At 57.6% G+C, this 17,467-nt stretch overlaps 1 protein-coding gene across 7 annotated transcripts in view; it reads left to right on the top strand.

Annotated features, from left to right (window-relative positions):
* The window catches only part of PTPRF (protein tyrosine phosphatase receptor type F), an 86,548-nt gene that overhangs the window by 45,602 nt on the left and 23,479 nt on the right, over positions 1-17,467 (top strand). For 4 of the 7 annotated variants that reach the window (XM_037827469.1, XM_037827468.1, XM_037827471.1 and 1 more), the window contains exons 8-13: positions 9,014-9,283; positions 10,845-11,426; positions 11,639-11,775; positions 12,231-12,375; positions 16,036-16,341; positions 16,991-17,184. In XM_037827469.1, the coding sequence (XP_037683397.1) occupies positions 9,014-9,283; positions 10,845-11,426; positions 11,639-11,775; positions 12,231-12,375; positions 16,036-16,341; positions 16,991-17,184 (1,634 nt within the window). The remainder of the gene's footprint in view (positions 1-9,013; positions 9,284-10,844; positions 11,427-11,638; positions 11,776-12,230; positions 12,376-16,035; positions 16,342-16,990; positions 17,185-17,467) is intronic. The other 3 variants (XM_037827474.1, XM_037827473.1, XM_037827472.1) reach the window with 1 other exon arrangement.

Genomic DNA, 17,467 nt, shown 5'->3' with positions numbered 1-17,467 from the left:
ATGATGGTAGTTGGGGCAGACTTGTTCCTTCAGGGCAGAGGGACCTTGGCATTCAGTCAACGTATATATTGAGTCGCTGCTATGTGTCAAATACACAGGGTGTTTCAGAGAGGCCATGGGAGGCTTCCAACCTGTTTGGTGACCAGTTGAGCTGTTTGTAATGTAACATTGTGCTTCAGAGACAATTGATGATGCCTCATCAGAGTTGGGGGCGTAGGATGGGAAATCCCCACTGCCTCCTTGTTGGCTGGCCTCCTGCTCATCAAGGCTCTGCTGAGCTGACCCAGGGCCTGTCCTACGGAACAGCATCAGGGCAGGGGAACCAGGGGCCTGAGATCCACCCAAATGACTGGAATAAGTAGAGTTGTAGCAGCAAAGCCTTCTCCCTACACTGCTCCAGGCAGAGCTTCTGTCAGGGGCATAGAGAGGAGCAGCAGGAGGGTCCTTTCTCACAAAGACCCTCCTCCCACCCAGACCCTTCCAAATGCTGTGCGCTCTCAACTGAGCATGTCTTCCAAAAGACTGCAGGGTCAAGTGTGGGATGGGGGGAGCCTCCAAGAGGCCCTTTGCTCCCTGTGGCTGCACCAGGGAGAAGGGAGGCCCCACAGAGCCAGGTTATGTGGCGTGGTTGGATGGGCTCATTTCCTGGGGAAGAACCACAGGAGGCAATGCCGAGGCAGAGGGCAGCCCAGACCCAACGTGCACAGACCCTGCACTGTCATCTTGACCGGCCATTGTTCTTCAAAGTCAGTGTCATGCTGGCCGTAACCCTGGAGGTGGGGCTGTGGGACTCTATGGAGCTGAGCTGAGCAGGGCTGCTGTAGCCAGCAGCTCAGGCACAGACCAAGGAGTGTTTCCCTCTAGCCCCTTAGAGGATTCCTGTTTTGGGGACCCCGTTATCCACATCTGGATGTGCTCAGGCAGGACCTTGGCTGGCTCCTGCCATGGCCTCTCCCTTACTCCACCAGGTCTTCCGGAATTCACCTTCTTGGCTCTGTTCCCGCAAGCCTTTTTGGCAGGGAGTGTGGGGATTCCTTTAGTTCCAGCCCCACTTGCCAGGTACTCTAAACAGCCTGTCCCAACCTGAACCCTCAGTCCCTCTCATTCACACACACACACACACACACACACACACACACACACACACACATACATATACACACAGAGAGAGACACACACACACAAAGAGAGAGAGAGAGACACACACACACACACACACACACATTCTTGTGGGCCCTGATGTCTGTGGACTGGTCCTAAACCTCTGTCCCCAAGACCTGTCTCATATCCAGACCCCATCTGAACCTGCGTCTGCCTTACTTTGCCAAGAGCAAACTGCCCTATAGCCCCAGGACAGATCCTATTGATGGGACTTCTGGTCACCTGAAAACTGGAACCTTTGCCTTTGGTGCCTCGACCCCTCCTCATCTCATACCTGGCAAAACCCCTGCCTTCTGCTCCCTGCTATGCCGAGGCCCCAGCAGCCCCATTTCTGGCCAGACCATCACAGCCACGGCTCCTCTGCTGGCCGGTGCTGGCTGCCAGCTCTGTGACCTGAACCCTGCTTGTGGATAGACGGCCCACGGAAAAACCCCCAGATGCCCGGCCCGCCTGCTGGCCTGTCCTCCCAGCCGTCACCCAGCAGCTTCAAGGCTTCCTTCCATAACATTCTCCTCTTGTCCTCCAGGCTGGTCGGAGGCCCCCATGGGGCTCTGCGTTGTCATCCTCTGATGCCACTGGCTCCATCTCAGCCACAGCCTGGGCCTTAGCATCTGGGTTGGTGTGGACTCTAGCCCAGGGTTTCGCAACCTCAGCATCATTGATGTATTAGACAAGATAATTCTTAGTGGTGGGGGTGGGGAGGGGCAGATAGGGATGGGGAGTATCCTGTGCATTATAGGATGTTTAGCAGCATCCCTGGCCCATAGATGCAAGTAGCACCCTAGACCCTGCCAAATGTTCCCTGGGGGTAAATGGCCCCCAGTTGAGAACCCTTGCTGTGGATTGAAGGCCTCCCACTGGGCTTCAAATACCTCCATCTCTGACTCTCTTCCTCCGTTCATTGGCCCCTGGGCCTTGTCCCACTCCTCAGACTTGGCTTCAGGGTCTACCTCCCATCCCTCCACGGCCCCCGAGCTCTCAGCACTTCCCTGCCTCTCTGAGGCCCTGTGGCTGCTACATTAACAGAATAGTCAGCATAGAGCACCCAGCTCGTTTCTGGGCACTCAGGGAGCACTGACTTGGTGGCGATGGCGTGTGTGGGGAGCTGGGGCATTGTTACACCTGACTTCACTCACTGTTGCTGGCAGCTCCACCCACAGTCTAGCAGGCCCAGATATGCTGCACAGACCAGCCTCTTCCTCCGGCACCATCTGACTCCCTCCCGGAGTGACTCACTCTCTCCTTCCATCCACAGCATCTCTCTCCTCCAGCTCTCGGGGTGCACGGCTGCCAGGGGCCAGGCTGAGGCCACACCCTCTACAGAGCCTGCCCAGCCTGCACCAAGACCCCCACCCTCCCCTGTTCTCTTCAGGGACCTGGCTGCTGGGGCACGGCTGCTGCTGGACAGGGGTGATGTCTCCACAGGCTTTCTCCTCACAGGCTCTCACTCTGGTGCTGTGCAGCGTGGGCCTCCCTCAAGGTGGCAGGGTCCTAGCAGCTCAGGTGCTGTGGTGGGTTTGTGGGCTGGGTCGGCTGGGTGGGCCCCCACCCCTGGGCCCAGTTCCCTGGGTCTGTCTGAGCCGAGGGGCGCGTGAGTGGCACGGCGGCCTGCCAGCGTCCCGCTTCTGCCCCTCCCAGCCCCGTCCTGCCGGCGGCCCTGCCCTGTCTGCCGTGTCCTCCATGCGTCCTGAGTCTTTTGTGAACGGCGTGGTCCGCGCGCACCTGCGTGCACGTGCGTGTGCGTGGGGGTGCAGGAGTCTTGTCTTGTTTCCGTGCTGTGTGGGCAGATGAAGGTTGGCCTGTTTTTACTCTCTCTGTGTTTCTCCTTGTCTTTTTTTTATTCCCTCCTCATCCTCATCGCACTCTGCCATCAACCCAAACTCTCATCTCTCAGATCAGCGAGAAGGTTGGTCCTTTTCACTTCTTATCCATCTGCAGTCCACCCGTCGAGGGGATACTCCTGCCATAGGGACCAGAGGGCTTGGTCAGCTCCCTCCGCTCGCCCCAGCCACGCCTGCCACCCATTGGGCTCCCTTCCCCCTCGGTGGGGCTGGCGGGCGGGCAGGACCAGGGTGGGCGGGCAGGCTCCCCCCAGCCCCGCATGTCTGCTGCTTGGATTCCTGATACACCACATGTCTGCATGTCCCCTTAGCCGGGCTCCCCTGCTGGGGCAGCTGGCAGGCATGGTGCATGGCACGAAATTGCACCCCACCTTTGTGCCCAGGCCAGGCCAGCTGTCTGTTCCAGGTGGAGCTCAGGTGCAGTTCGGGGGAACTGTGGTAAGAGGGAGACGTAAGAGCTGTAGTAATGTTTTATGTGTACCTGTGGAGCCGTCCACACGCCTCCCTGCCAAGCTCAGCTGGAACCACTGGAAAGATGGAGGAAAAATCTAGGGAGGTCTATCCCCTCAAGGTCCTACAGCACAGGACAAATGTCCTGCAGCGTCCTCCCTGTCCTAGAGGCCCCCAGAGCTCCTCTCTGCCCTCACCAGTGCTACACGGGGCAGCTGTCCCTGGGCTGCTTCAGGGAAGGAAGTACGGTGCTTGGGGCACAGTTTGGGTGGTGCCATCTTGGCTCGCTGACGAAGTCTCCTAGAGTATTGTCTCTTCCCTCTCCAGCCAGACCCAAGTAAAGCATCTTTCCACCTGCCCCAGGCCCTTCTGCCTGAGCGCCCATATCTGTCCAAGGATGGAATTTATTTGGCCCACCAACTAGCTGAGTGCAGGGTGTTCAGACCCAAAAAGTCACATCTGGGGCAATAGACAGCCAATTGCAACTCAGGCTCACGCTCTAAGAAGGAAGCCAGAAAGAGGCCCCCGCCCAACTGCAGGTTGGGAATGTCTTCCCGGGGACTCCCCTCAAACCCATTCCGAAGTAGTCCTGTACAGGCTTGGTCCTCAGCCCCACCCTTGGGGCCAGCCCCCACCCCTGACGCCGGGTCCAGCAGCAGGATCTAGCCTTCAGTCTTGTGCCAAGTGGTTTGCGTGGTCAGAGGAGGCTCACCTGGGTGTCTGCTGGGTTTTAGGGGTTCAGAGCAGACACTTGGGCCAGGCTGAGTCCAGGGAGCAGGCCAGGCCCCCTGGACCCCTCTGCAGTGTCCTTGGTGACTGTGAGGGCGAGGCAGTCAGTCAGTCAGGAAGAGGGCTGCAGCCTTGACTCGGATGATGTCAGCCCCAAGCATCCAGCCATAGGCACTCTTGAGCTCTGGGGTATTTCGGTTACACCACTTGCTGACCGGGCGGATCTTGCCTGCGTGTTCAGAAAACAGCCATCAGCAGAGACTGAGCCCAGCCCGCAGCCGCCTCCCCTTCCCCCACCATCCTGGCCCCTTGTCCCTTCTCCTTCATCCCTGTGGTCCCACCAAAAATAAGCATGTACACAAATATTTAACGGTAAGGCAGAAATGAGTTTCTAAATATTCCAGGGGGATTTGCCAGGCTGGTAATTTGTTTGGCGCTGATAATTACATCTTACATTTTTCCAGCTTTACTTAAAACTGTGTGCCGAGTGCGCCGGCATTTAATTACTGCTCTGCGGCAGCCACAAGGTTATTTATTAAAGAGTTATTTTATCTTGATACAGTGGATCCTGCCCCTTTTCCCCTCCTTAATGTTGTGTTATTTTCATCAGAAATTTCCGCAAGTGAATGCAGATTGCGGGGCTGCCTCCCCTGTGATTAGGCTGTCACCCCGCTGAATGCTGATGCTTCCAGGCGCCACTCCGCCCCATTATAGGGGGTTGTCAGCCCAAATAATTAGACTTAAAAGTTACAGCTGAAATATAATCCAGAAATGGCAGGGCCCTGTTTTGGAAATTGTCTATAAAATGTCAGCACTGAGGATGCACGGGGAACGGTAATAGACCGGCATTGTTGGAGCCCAAGATTAGACCCTAAAAGCATTTTTTCCAGTTCCAGTTTTTCCTTCCCTGCTGTGGCTTCTGTCAGTAGACCGAGTCCAGGGCGAGTCCTGCTCCTCTTGGAGGCGGTGTGTCTGCCAGTGGGAAGACTGAGGCATGGGAAGACTGAGGCGAGGCTGCTGCAGCGGGGCTCCAGCCACTCCCGGGCGTGGAGATGGGGGTGGCTGTCCAGGCAGGTCAGAGATGCAGGGGCCATCCTCTCTCACCGCCCTCCCCTCCCCCCCCCCCGCCCAGGGGAGACAGACAAACACTCCCTGACCTCCCGCTCAGGGTCTCTGTGGCCTTAGCTGCAGGAAACCGTGCTCTGTCCGGGCCTCCTTGGATGTGACTGAAACCTGCTGTCCTTGTGAATGGCGAGAGCGAAGGGTGCTCAGGAGCCTCTGGGGTGGAGGCCCTCGCCTGGTGCTAGGGATGACATGAAGGGTCCATCTGACCTCCCAAATTCATCCCGAGACTTTGGAGTTCTTCCCTTCGCTTGAGTCTGGGAGTGGGGAGGAAACTGTTCTCCATGTCAGCTCCTGAAGGGCATCAGCTTCCCGAGAGTGACTGAAGTTTGAGGCTTTGGGGGACTGGCATGACCTCCAGGGCTGATCCGTGCTTCTTGGCCTGATGACCCTATGCTCCAGGGACTCTTTGGGGGTAAAGTCCAGTCAAGTTTCTAGGCTGTTAAGGTTGAGGCTCAGGGTTTATTGGCCAAAGACCTACTTCCTTCTTCTGGGGCTCTTTGTTCTGGTGTGCAGGGATCTGAATAAGCTCAAAGATTCCACCACTGGCCAGGGTCACACTTGCAGCCCTGACCTCAGCTCTTCAAGTCCCATCTTTATGCCCCCTGGAGGAGCCTCCTCTCCTGCCAGCCTTGGTTAATCCAGAGCCTCCTGGGTCTCTTTTGTCAGCTGCCAGTCAGGTCTCTCAAAAGGGCATGAGTTTTTCATCACACAGACCTACTCCCATGATGTGTAAACTTGAACACGTCACTTAAAGTGTCAGTCATCAATCAGTTCTCTTGTCTGCAATTAGGAGATGATAGTACTTAGAGCATGAAAATCTTTGGCACACAGTAGGCGCTCAGGAGTAGTTTCCCTTCCCTGAATCTGTTCTGATGCCCATGAACAAAGAGGATTCAGGGCAGCCACTGGCTCCAGGGTGCAGGAGAGACTTGGTCAGCTGAGGTTTCTCTGCTCAGCCTTTTTCCTTCAGCCAGCACTGTGCTGGACCCCTCCCTTTACTGCAGGCCTGAGCCTGATCTGCAAACAGACCTGCCTGCCTGGGCCTCTCCTTCCCTCACCCACCCCTCTGGCCCAGCTTCTGAGCCCAGGGAGCGCCCACGGCCTCGGCTGGGCGACATTTCTGGCTGTGCCGCCTGGCTTCCCGCTTCTGCCAATTTGGGGGAGTGCTCAAAGGGGATCTTTGTTGTGGTTTCTATTGCCAGCCATGCCCCCGGGATCCACCTGCCACCCAGAGCTGCCCTGCCCCTGATGGGCTGTCATCATTCGGCGGCATCACCCAGCGTTAGGGCAAATGACAGAAACCCAACTTACACTTACAGCTTAAGCAAAACAAGGAAACTCTTGTCTTACAAAACTAAAAAATGTAGAAGCTAGGTTGGTGTCGGGCAAGGCTGGATCCAGATAGTTAAACAGTTTGGTCAGGCCTCTGTCTTTGTCTTGTAGCTCTCCTCTCCTCTTTGTGGACTTCTTTGTTCTCGAGCAGGTTCTCCTGCATGTCAATAGAGTGGTTCCCAGTCACTTAAAGCTTTTATCTCCCAGCTTAGCCGCCTGAGGGGAGAAAGTCACTTTTCCAGTAGATTTTGAGAATGTCCAATAGCTATTTTTTTCTTCAAATTTGCTTTTTATTATAATTTGAACACTTGATATTATTTAACAATCTTCCAAAACTACTTCTTTGATGAGCCTAAGAGTTCTACCATGTGTATGTCCTATAATTTATCCAACTCAGCAAGATTATGGAAGGATTATGGAAAGGGAACCTTATGCACAAGAATAAAAGCAGAAAGCAAAAATCCAATGAGGCTTCCAGTTACCATTTCTGTGAGCATATCAGGAATATTTTACCATAATTCCTGTTTCCTTATCCAAAGACTGTTTCTTGTTATCCCAATCTGGGTCACATGCCCCACGTACTAAGAACAGTGAGGGGAGAGGTGGTTCCCCTAAAGGAAAGGAGAATGCCGATTCTGGGAGATGGCAGACCACTAGATGTCCATGAGACTTGCTGATCCCGCGGGTGCACCTGGGGACACAGAGGGAAGTAGACTTAGCCCATGACGCTGGTGATCTGGCTTTGTCAGGGTTTTGGCTCTGTTCTAAGGCCTGGAAATGAGGCAGGGTGTGAAAGGAGTTGAGGCAGGGCTTGTAGGCTGGGCTGTGGAGCTTGGACTTCTCCCTGAAGCGTTGGAGAACCATGCAAGTTTTAAACAGGAAGGCAATGTGATCAGGTTTGTACCAGCTGTTTGTGGGAGGTCAGTTAAAGGGAACCAGGGGCATGGAGGATGACAAGGCAGGAACATAAATGAAGAACCCAGAGCAGCAATCCAGGGAAAGATGGTGGTGGCTTGGATTTTGGTAGTGGCAGTTGCCCATGGGCTTGGAGAGAAATTAAGGGTACAGGGCCTTGTGACTTGTTGGGTGTCCCCACTCCAGGCCTCAAGTTTTGTCACCTGTTCATTGAGTCAGAGTTTGGACTGGGCAGTCTCTGCAGTTGCTTCTGGCTCCGATTCTGTGATTTTCGGGTGTGTGAGTCACAGAGTATATAGTGGAAGTGCTCCTAATGTCGCACTGGGGGTCCTTTGCATGCTCGGGCTCCCCAGCAAGGGTCCCCAGAAACCAGCACTCTCAGTAGTGCATCTGGTGCCTTAGCCTCACTGCCTGCCTCCCCTGGCCCTGTCTGTAAGGGGGCCCCTGGGGACACACCCTAGCCTCTGCCCACCAGCTGCATGACCCGTCTGTATGCCAAGCATGTCTGCCCATGATCAGGTTTTGCCTACCTTCCCTCCCTCTGCATGCTCTGAATGTCTGTACCAAGCTTGCAACTTGGGGAGGTGGGGTGGTCCATTCTGTGCCCCTGGAATGAGAAGCTCAGAGCAACTTCTGACCCAGGAAGCCCAAGGCTGGAGGTCGTGTCCAGGCACAGCCACCCTCCGCCTTGAGACCCCTGGTCATTGGCGTGGGAAGCCGCCTGCTCAGCGTCCTCATCATGTTACTGCCATCGTCATGCCCATCCTGCCCGCGGACCACGTCCCTAGTCTGCCCTGTCCCGTGGCCCTTGCCCAGCCCCTCTCCTCAGGGTTAACCCCATTCTCTTGGGTCCCCAGGCTGTGCCTTGAGCATGGAAACGCCTCTCTTCTCTCCTCTCCCCCTCGGGCCCTGGCCCAGAGGTGGAGGCAGTAACCCCAGAGGAGGTGGCCATGTCGTGCCCAGACTGACCCACTGCTCTGCCACAGCCATGCTCTGAGGACCCTCCACCATAGGGTGCCTGGGTTTCTCGCCCTGGTGCACAGCTAGTAGCTATGGAGACCCATGGCGTGGGGTCGGGGGCAGGCAGAGGTGGGTGCTGGAGGGGAGCCTGGGTTGTGACCCTGCCCTGCCCTGGACCATGAACTGAGTCCCTGTGTAACTGGACCCTGGGCAGACAGGATCTTTCTGGGTTTCCGTTTCCTGGACTGTAGACTAGGAGCTTGGTTGTGAAATCTCAGGTTAACTAAGATGTGTTCCAGGCAGTCCCTGAGAGTGGGGGCTCCTTCTAACCCAAAAGTGGGGTGGGAGGTGGTGAACCGGGGCCTGAAGAGTCTGCCCCTCTTGTCTATGAGCATGGGTTTGGCTCTGATTAGAGGGGCCTTCTGGATGAGGGGCCCCTGCCCTTCCGTCCCTCCGTGTGTCCTGCCCGGCCTGTGAGTGCTCTCTCCCTCCTCCTGCAGTGCGCCGCGTGGCTCCTCGGTTCTCCATCCCTCCCAGCAGCCAGGAGGTGATGCCGGGTGGCAGCGTGAACCTGACGTGCGTCGCCGTGGGCGCACCCATGCCCTATGTGAAGTGGATGCTGGGTGCCGAGGAACTCACCAAGGAGGACGAGATGCCAGTCGGCCGCAATGTGCTGGAGCTCAGCAACGTCGTGCGCTCCGCCAACTACACCTGCGTGGCCATCTCCTCGCTGGGCATGATTGAAGCGACGGCCCAGGTCACAGTGAAAGGTCAGTGTGATGGAAGTGCCTGCCATGGCCTGGGCCCTGCCTGTTGCAGAGGGTCAGGCTAAGGGGTTGGAACCCCTTTCTTGGGGCTCCTAGCGCTGGGGCTCTCCTGCCTCCCAGTGGAGGAGGGAGGGGTTTGCATTATCCACAGCCTTAGCGGTAACAGCTAACACGTAGTTAGTTCCTGGGGAGCAGATGTGCTAACGAGATGATTTTGTTTCGTAACCCTGGGAGATAGGTGCTCTTACAGTCCTCATTTTACAGATGAGGCAATTGGGCCACTGAGGCCATGCCACTTGTCTAAAGTCACACAGAAGTAAGTGATTTGAGCAAGGATTTGAACGCTGGGTGGTCTGATTCCACAGCCCACCCCCCACCTCCTATACAGAACCAGATCCTTTGGGTTTAATGGTCCCCCAGCAAGAAGGATGTGATAAAATAGCCAAGAAGGCAGGTGGGCTCTCTGCCTCACCCTCACCTCGAGCCCGGAGCCTTGAGGACACACATGCGTGTACGACAGACCCCTCTCTCAACTCTTTCTACTCTTGGCTCCCTCTGATCCACCCTCCATTCTACAGCTTAAGTGATCTTTTTAAAATGTGAATCGGGGTTCTGTCTCTCCATCTCTTAGCCCCTCTCACTGGCTTCCCATTGCTTTTAGGATAAAGATGGGGAGCGTCACCGGGGCCTCCTAGGCCCTGCTGGCCACTCCTTGCTGAGCACGCACAAGCCCCGCCGACTCTGGGCTGTTTGACTGTGCTCCTCGCTTAGCCCTTCCCACCCTCCAGGCCTCGAGAGCTGAGGCCTTCCCTCATCACCCCGTTACAGAGATTCCCTGGGTATTTCTCGATCACAGCACCCTGCTCCCTCCTGGCCTTGCACACATCAGAATCGTGACTGTTAGTGCCTCGTTTATCGATTCTCTCTGCTCCTGGGATATGAACTCCGTGAGAGTAGGGGCCAGACCATCTGTGTGACGTTGTGTCCCTGATCCCTGGCCCTCAGTAGGCACTCAGTAATGATTTGTGGAATGGTTGACTGTCTGTGGCCCTGGCACTTCACCTTCAATTTGAGCCAAGCCACAGGGTCTGTAGGCCAGCATTGCCATCCCTTTTTTAAAAGCCAGGGCTGGTCCCTGCAGAAATACCTTTGTCCTCGCCATCCCGAGCCCTTATTACCCAAACTTGCCACAGTGAGCCCAGGTGCGCTCCAGAGGCAGGTGTCTGCTGCCCAGCCCTGTGTGCTTTCTGTTGGCATGGGACCCAGGACAGGTCACGTCCACTCCGGATCTGTTTGTGGGATGAGTCCCTGCTGGTCACCTGGGTTGACATGAAGGTCCGGTCATTCCCACAAGAGACCTGGAGAGATACCCATGGCCACCAGCAGGCCTGGTCACCACCCCCCTCCAGGTACCCTCAGAAGTCACACAGGCTTTTCAAAGTGGGCCGTAGGTGTCCACCACACTCTGTGGCCACACCAGCTGGCCTTGAACAACCTCCATGGGCAGGATTGGTTCCTGGGGTCACAACCCTGGGCAGCCTTGAGCCTTCCTCTTTGCCCTCAGCTCTGCCTAAGCCTCCAATCGACCTTGCGGTGACAGAGACGACAGCCACCAGCGTCACCCTGACCTGGGACTCTGGGAACTCAGAGCCTGTGTCCTACTACGGCATCCAGTACCGTGCAGCGGGCACGGAGGGCCCCTTCCAGGAGGTGGACGGAGTGGCCACCACCCGCTACAGCATCGGCGGCCTCAGCCCCTTCTCAGAGTACGCCTTCCGCGTGCTGGCGGTGAACAGCATTGGGCGAGGGCCACCCAGCGAGGCGGTGCGGGCGCGCACGGGCGAGCAGGCACCCTCCAGCCCGCCACGCCGTGTACAAGCGCGCATGCTCAGCGCCAGCACCATGCTGGTGCAGTGGGAGCCGCCCGAGGAGCCCAACGGCCTGGTGCGGGGCTACCGTGTCTACTACACCCCAGACTCGCGCCGCCCCCTGAGTGCCTGGCACAAGCACAACACAGACGCTGGGCTCCTCACCACCATCGGCAGCCTGCTGCCTGGCATCACCTACAGTCTGCGTGTGCTCGCCTTCACCGCCGTGGGCGACGGCCCGCCCAGCCCCACCATCCAGGTCAAGACACAGCAGGGAGGTGGGTGTGGCAGAGCCAGGGCAGCGCCTCTCCCCTCCCTTGTGCCATGAAGCTGGGGGCTCTGGGAGGAGGAGGGGGGCCCCGTAGTCACTTGGGATGCAGAATGAGGGTGTGGGATGGGGCACTGCCTTCCTTTGCCTCCTCTCCTGGGTGCTCCCTGCCCTTGAGGAGGTTTGGTGAAGCTGACTGCCCCTGTGCTGGGCGTGTTGCAGTGCCTGCCCAGCCCGCGGACTTCCAGGCTGAGGCGGAGTCAGACACAAGGATCCAGCTCTCGTGGCTACTGCCCCCGCAGGAGCGGATCATCCAGTATGAGCTGGTGTACTGGGCAGCAGAGGACGAAGGCCAGCAGGTGAGGGATGGGGCAGGAAGAGGAGAATGGGGAAGGGGTGCCCCAGGTCCCTAAGGGCCTCTGGTGGGCTCCCCTAGGAAGGCTTTTTGGATTGCTGTGGCTTGGGTGGGCAAAGCCCCTAGGGTTTTCCTTTGGGGCCTTACGGCCTGTGAGTGCTGTGTAGCCCCTGTGGCTATAGTCTTTGTCATCTTTGTACAGGGGCAAACTCCCTAGTGTCTAACCTTGGGTCCCCTGGGCGCCCAAGGGGTTGCTGAGACCCCTGTGGTCTGAGGCTCCTGTGGTGTGAGCAGGGCCCTGAGTTCCTTGTGTGCTTCCTATGATCATGTGGTGCGATCAGAGCCCTGGAGCTGGTCCTGGGGCTGTGGTAGGTCCGGAGGGCATAACCCTTGCCGGGGAATGACCTCCCAGTGATCTTTGAGGTCAGAGCAGTCAGTGAGTGCTCCCTGCTCTTCCAGCACAAGGTGACCTTCGACCCCACCTCCTCCTACGCTCTAGAGGACCTGAAGCCTGACACACTGTATCGCTTCCAGCTGGCTGCCCGCTCGAGCATGGGGGTGGGCGTCTTCACTCCCGCCATTGAGGCCCGCACAGCACAGTCCAGTAAGTGTCCCTCGAGGCCAGTGCCTGTAATAGCTGGGCTGGGACACATGTGCATGGACACACACGTGCACACACACCCGTGCATGCATGCTCCCTCCCCCCTCAACCAGGCGGGTGGTCAAGGCTGCTGGGCCCTGGGCTAGAGGCTGGTCTGGGCTTTGGGTCTGGACCCCAAGAGGGACAGGTAAGTGCCCTCCAGTCTGTGTCCAGGAGGCAGCTCCCCTCCCGGCTCCCACCCAGCCTCCCACCTCCCCCTCCTGCCCATCGCCCCGCACCCTCCTCAGGTAAGTCTGATGTCTGTGACTCACTCCCCTTCCTCCATTCCCCTTCTGCACTGGTCACAACAACTCAGCTCAGCCACCCTCAGCGGTGGGGCCCCCTTCCTCGCCGTGTTCCAGACTGGCCTGGGCAGCTGTCTTCCCTCCCCCATCCCCACAGCACATCCTCTGCCCCACCATTTCCCATATTCCCTACATCAGAGCCCCCCACCCTGAGAATGATGTGTAAGCCGTGTGATCACACTGAGCAGACTGCTCACAGGGCCAGGGCTGGAAGAATGAACTGGGTGACCAAGAGCGCCCACATGCCCATGTGGGACTGCCTGCAGGACTGTTAGTGCAGCCGTCATGTGGTGTCCTGTGTTACTGTGTTCCCGTGTCTGGGAGACTCTGTGACTGTGCCTGACCGCCTGACTGCAGCTCCTGCATGTGTCAGTGAGTCTCTGGCGTGATCATGTGTGATTGTGAGATTGTCCTCAGACCCATGACACAGTGAGCGTGTTTCTGCGTGTCTGCAAGGGGCTCTGGGCTGGCCATCTGGCCATGTCTGTGTGTGTCTGCAGCCTTCTGATTGACTGGGAGAGAGTGGATGAGGCCTTAAGACCACAGGCTGAAGCTGGATGGCCTGTTGGTGATTTCACAACCACAGCAGGGCACCATCTGTGAGGTGCTGTATGATAACGTGGTCACGGGTGTGACCAGGAGATACCGTGTATGGTCGTGTGGCTGAGATAGTGACCACACGTGATGACCGTGAACACGGGTGTCTGAAGCAGCCTGCGTGACACAAGGCTGTATGTGAATGTGCCAGTGATGTCAGGAGGCCTCCTGCTACCTGTGCTCGTTCACTCATTCCGCAGGCAGCTGCTGTGCTCCTGTCAGGTGCTGGGTCCCCCACACAGAGCAGAGCTGGCCCCACCTGGTCTGAGTGGTCACAGAGGACTTCCTTGGGGAAGGTGATACTTCAACTGAGGCCTGAAGGGAGAGGGAAGCTAACTGGACAAATGAACAGAAGCAAGGAGCGTAGAGACCTTGGACAGGCATCAGCAGGTTCCCAGGCCCAGAAGCCAGAAGGGGCTAAGTCATGGTCAGGGAGCAAGCAGCAGGCCAGTGGCTGCAGTGGCCAGCAGAACCACATCCGTCAGGGCCTTCGGGGCAGGGGACGGGCAGGAGGGGTGACTGGCTGCTCAGTGGAGAATGGATGGGACAGCCTGGGAGGAACCTGGAAGACCTGTTAGGAAGCTCTGCAGCAGTCTATGCAAAAGACGGTGGCTCAGGTGAGGACACTTGAGCGCTCTCTGGGACACTGACCTGACAGGACTTGGTGATGATGGCTTGGGTATGCTGTGCTGAGGGAGAGGAGGTATCAGGATGACTGATGTGTAAACCTGGAAGAGAGTGGTGTGTGCTCTAGAAAAGGAAACAGGGAGAGGCAGGTGTGAAGGGCACAACTGGTTTTGGACACACGAGTTCAAGATGCCACGTGATGCTTGGAGATGGCTGGGTGCCTGGGCTGGGGGCAGAGACGATAGAGGACTCTGAGAAGATCACCAGGGATGGGAGAGATGCAGGAGGAGGGAGTATCTCGGAATTTGAAAAAGAAGAGGAAAGTTTCAAGAAAGAGAGCTTGGATGGGTGGCCAAAGAGCAGAGGAGCACAGGACACCCACCAGGGTCAGCAGGGGAGAAGAGCTGTAGTGGGACAGGGACTGAAGCCAGGTTGGAATTTCACGAAGTCTATAGGGGAGGTGAGGAAGAGAGAGAGATCAGACATTTCCAGTTGTAGGTGGAAGGGGCCAAGGAGCTGAGGATGGGAACATTCTTTTAAAATAGGAAACCTTGAGCTTAGTTAAATGCTGTGGGGAAAGAGCCAGTAGAAAGGGAAAAGTAACAAGTGTAGGAAAGACAAGGGGAAATTGGTGGATAATTGGTGGAGCCTCCTCAAGTGGGGAGCATTGGTGGAGGGAGAGATGGGCCTTGGACAGGAGCGGGGGTCTCACCTCTCCTTTCCCGTGGGAGGAAAGGGGAGAATCGGTGCAAACGCAGGTAGGTTGGTGGGTTTGACAGCAAGAAATGGAGGGAGCTGCTGTTGGAAGCCTTCAGTTTCCTCTGCAGCATGGGAGACAGACGAGCTGAGAGGAAGGACGGCAAAGGACACTAGAGGCCTGAAGAGAGTGGAGGAGGTTTAAAGCATCCCAGGTAAAGTGGGAGAGTGAATGGGGCAGAGAACGGAGACGGGCAGGCAGCTTGGAGCCCCACGAAGGGCTGGTGATGTGTCCACAGGATGCCAGCCTGCTCCACAAGGTGCCTTTTTTTCTGACTGCCCCACTGTGTCCTTGGAGAGGACGGTGACTCTGATTCCTTCAGGGATGGGTGCTTGCCAGGCGGAGCGTGGAAGAATAAAGAGGCAAGAGAGTTTGGGGTATTGGTGAAAGAGTCTGCACTGAATGTCGAGGGTGGTGAGGATGGTGGGAGTTGATGGTGGAGGGTCCCAAAGGGGTGAAGAGTGAGTGCCATGCTGGCCCTGAGTAACTGAGCTGGGACGAGAGGCGAGGGTCTGTCTTGAAGTTAGGGCCATTCCCATAGAGTCCACAGCAGGTACAGTGGAGAGAAAGCCTTGGAGGTGAGGGATGCTGGGGCCAGTGAGTCAGTGAGTCACCTGGCAGGGAGTGGTGGCAGAATTTGAGATGGAGAAGAAGCCCATGCATTGGCAGCAGAGTCCTTAGCGGGAATAGGGTCTGGAAATGTCACTGGGCATGAGGAGGGCACAAACCTGCCTCCTAACCGCCAAGGGACCTGTAGAGTGAGAGCATCCCTGGTGTGCCTTCTCCAAACCATGCCAGGGGCTGTTGGCCACCTCTTGTCCAGCCTCTGGGCCCTGAGGGTACCTGTGGCTCAGGCAGGCCGAGGCCGAGGCAGCCGGACACTGAAAGAGCTGTCAAAACCGCCCATCCTTGGAAGGGAGTTGCTGTGGGCACAGCGGGCACAAGCAGGTCTCAGAATGCAGCCACAGGTGTGACTGAGGGTGGAGCAGCCCCAGGCCTGTGTGTATGTGATAATGTGTGTGTGTGGTGCAAGCCAGCATATGTGTGGGAGAGACCTCGTGTGTGTAGAGCACCATATGTGTGAGCGGCACCGTATGTGAGTGGGAGGCGCCATATGTGCGTGGGAGACACACCGTGTGTGCGTGAAGAGCCTGCTTCTCGGGGAGTCGGGCTATCTCGGCACCATGGAGGCAGCCTCTAGGGGAACCCTGGGTGGCCCTCGCAGCCCTCAGGGAGTAGCCCATCCGGGTGAGTGTCCAGCCCCCCGTGACTCAGTCTCCATGCCTGTGATCCCCACCCTCCATCTGCCTGCTTCCCCCCCCATTTGTCTTCCCCCAGCCCCCTCCGCCCCTCCGCAGGAGGTGACGTGTGTGAGCGTGGGCTCCACCACAGTCCGGGTAAGTTGGGTTCCACCGCCAGCCGACAGCCGTAACGGCATCATCACCCAGTACTCGGTGGCCTACGAGGCGGTGGACGGCGAGGACCGCGGGCGGCATGTGGTGGATGGCATCAGTCACGAGCACTCCAGCTGGGACCTGGTGGGCCTGGAGAAGTGGACGGAGTACCGGGTGTGGGTGCGGGCACACACAGATGTGGGCCCTGGCCCAGAGAGCGCCCCGGTGCTGGTGCGCACCGACGAGGACGGTAGGCGGTGGCATTGCCAGGAGGGGAGGGGAGGGGCGGCGCTGGGCCTAGGACATCACCCGCCTCACACCCAGGGCTTTCGCCTCCCCCGAGCCCGAGCTTGGGCAGGCTTATCTTTGTGGTGCAGGCTCAGTTGCCCACATTGGGAAAATGTAGCCTGTGGGACAACCTGTGCCCAGACCCCAGCCTTTGGAGCTGTCTCCAAGGCAGCTAGATCCTGGGGAGAAAAGAAGCAGCCCCATCTAAAATTCGAGGGATCCAAACTGGGCAGATTGGTGCAGGAGACATTCAAAAAGGATTAAGACTCCATCTTGATGAGATGTTGGCATGATCTGAGGGCCCAGGAGGAGATGAGACAGGTTATGCTGACTTGGGGGTGGTTGAAGCCTGGCCCCCATCTCCACCTGTTCCCCACCTCCATACTGAGTGAAGTTGTCTGGGCCGCAGGTATTGGGGGGCTGGTGTTGCTTCCTCCCCCTGGCAGGCAGAGGGAGCCCTCCACCTTCCTTACCAGGGCAGTGTAAGGAAACTGCATCCACAGGCTTTCCTGGGAGACTGGGAACAATGGCAAGGCCCTAGGGTTTGCTGTGCCCGCCTGAGCCAGCATTGATGCCACCTGGCCTGACTTCTCTCTCTGCCCGGCCCCCAGTGCCCAGTGGGCCCCCAAGGAAGGTGGAGGTGGAGCCGCTGAACTCCACTGCTGTGCACGTCTCCTGGAAGCTGCCCGTCCCCAGCAAGCAGCATGGCCAGATCCGCGGGTACCAGGTCACCTACGTGCGCCTAGAGAATGGTGAGCCCCGTGGCCCACCCGTCATCCAGGACGTCATGCTGGCCGAGGCCCAGGTGTGCCATTGCGTGGTGGCGGCAGAGGGGAGGCTGGGCGGAAGGGTGGGCAGAGATCAGCACACACCACTTACTCTCCCGCCCCCCCCTGCCTGCCCTCCTGGATGGTCTTTCCTTAGTTGCAATGCCAGAGAGGTCTTGCTGCATCAAAGTGGGGGGCCCTGGGATCAGGAGGTTAGGGCTGGGCTCCAGAAAAATCCTCCTTCTGCCTTGGCTCCACCCAAAGTGTGCCTTCCCAGGCCCTGCCAGCCCCATCTGCCCTGATAATGGTCCCAATCTGGCA

The sequence above is a fragment of the Choloepus didactylus genome, chromosome 2 (assembly GCF_015220235.1).
Source record: "Choloepus didactylus isolate mChoDid1 chromosome 2, mChoDid1.pri, whole genome shotgun sequence".
Taxonomy (NCBI): domain Eukaryota; kingdom Metazoa; phylum Chordata; class Mammalia; order Pilosa; family Megalonychidae; genus Choloepus; species Choloepus didactylus.
Note: the sequence above shows the minus strand (reverse complement) of the source record. Positions and strands in the feature narration are given on the sequence as shown.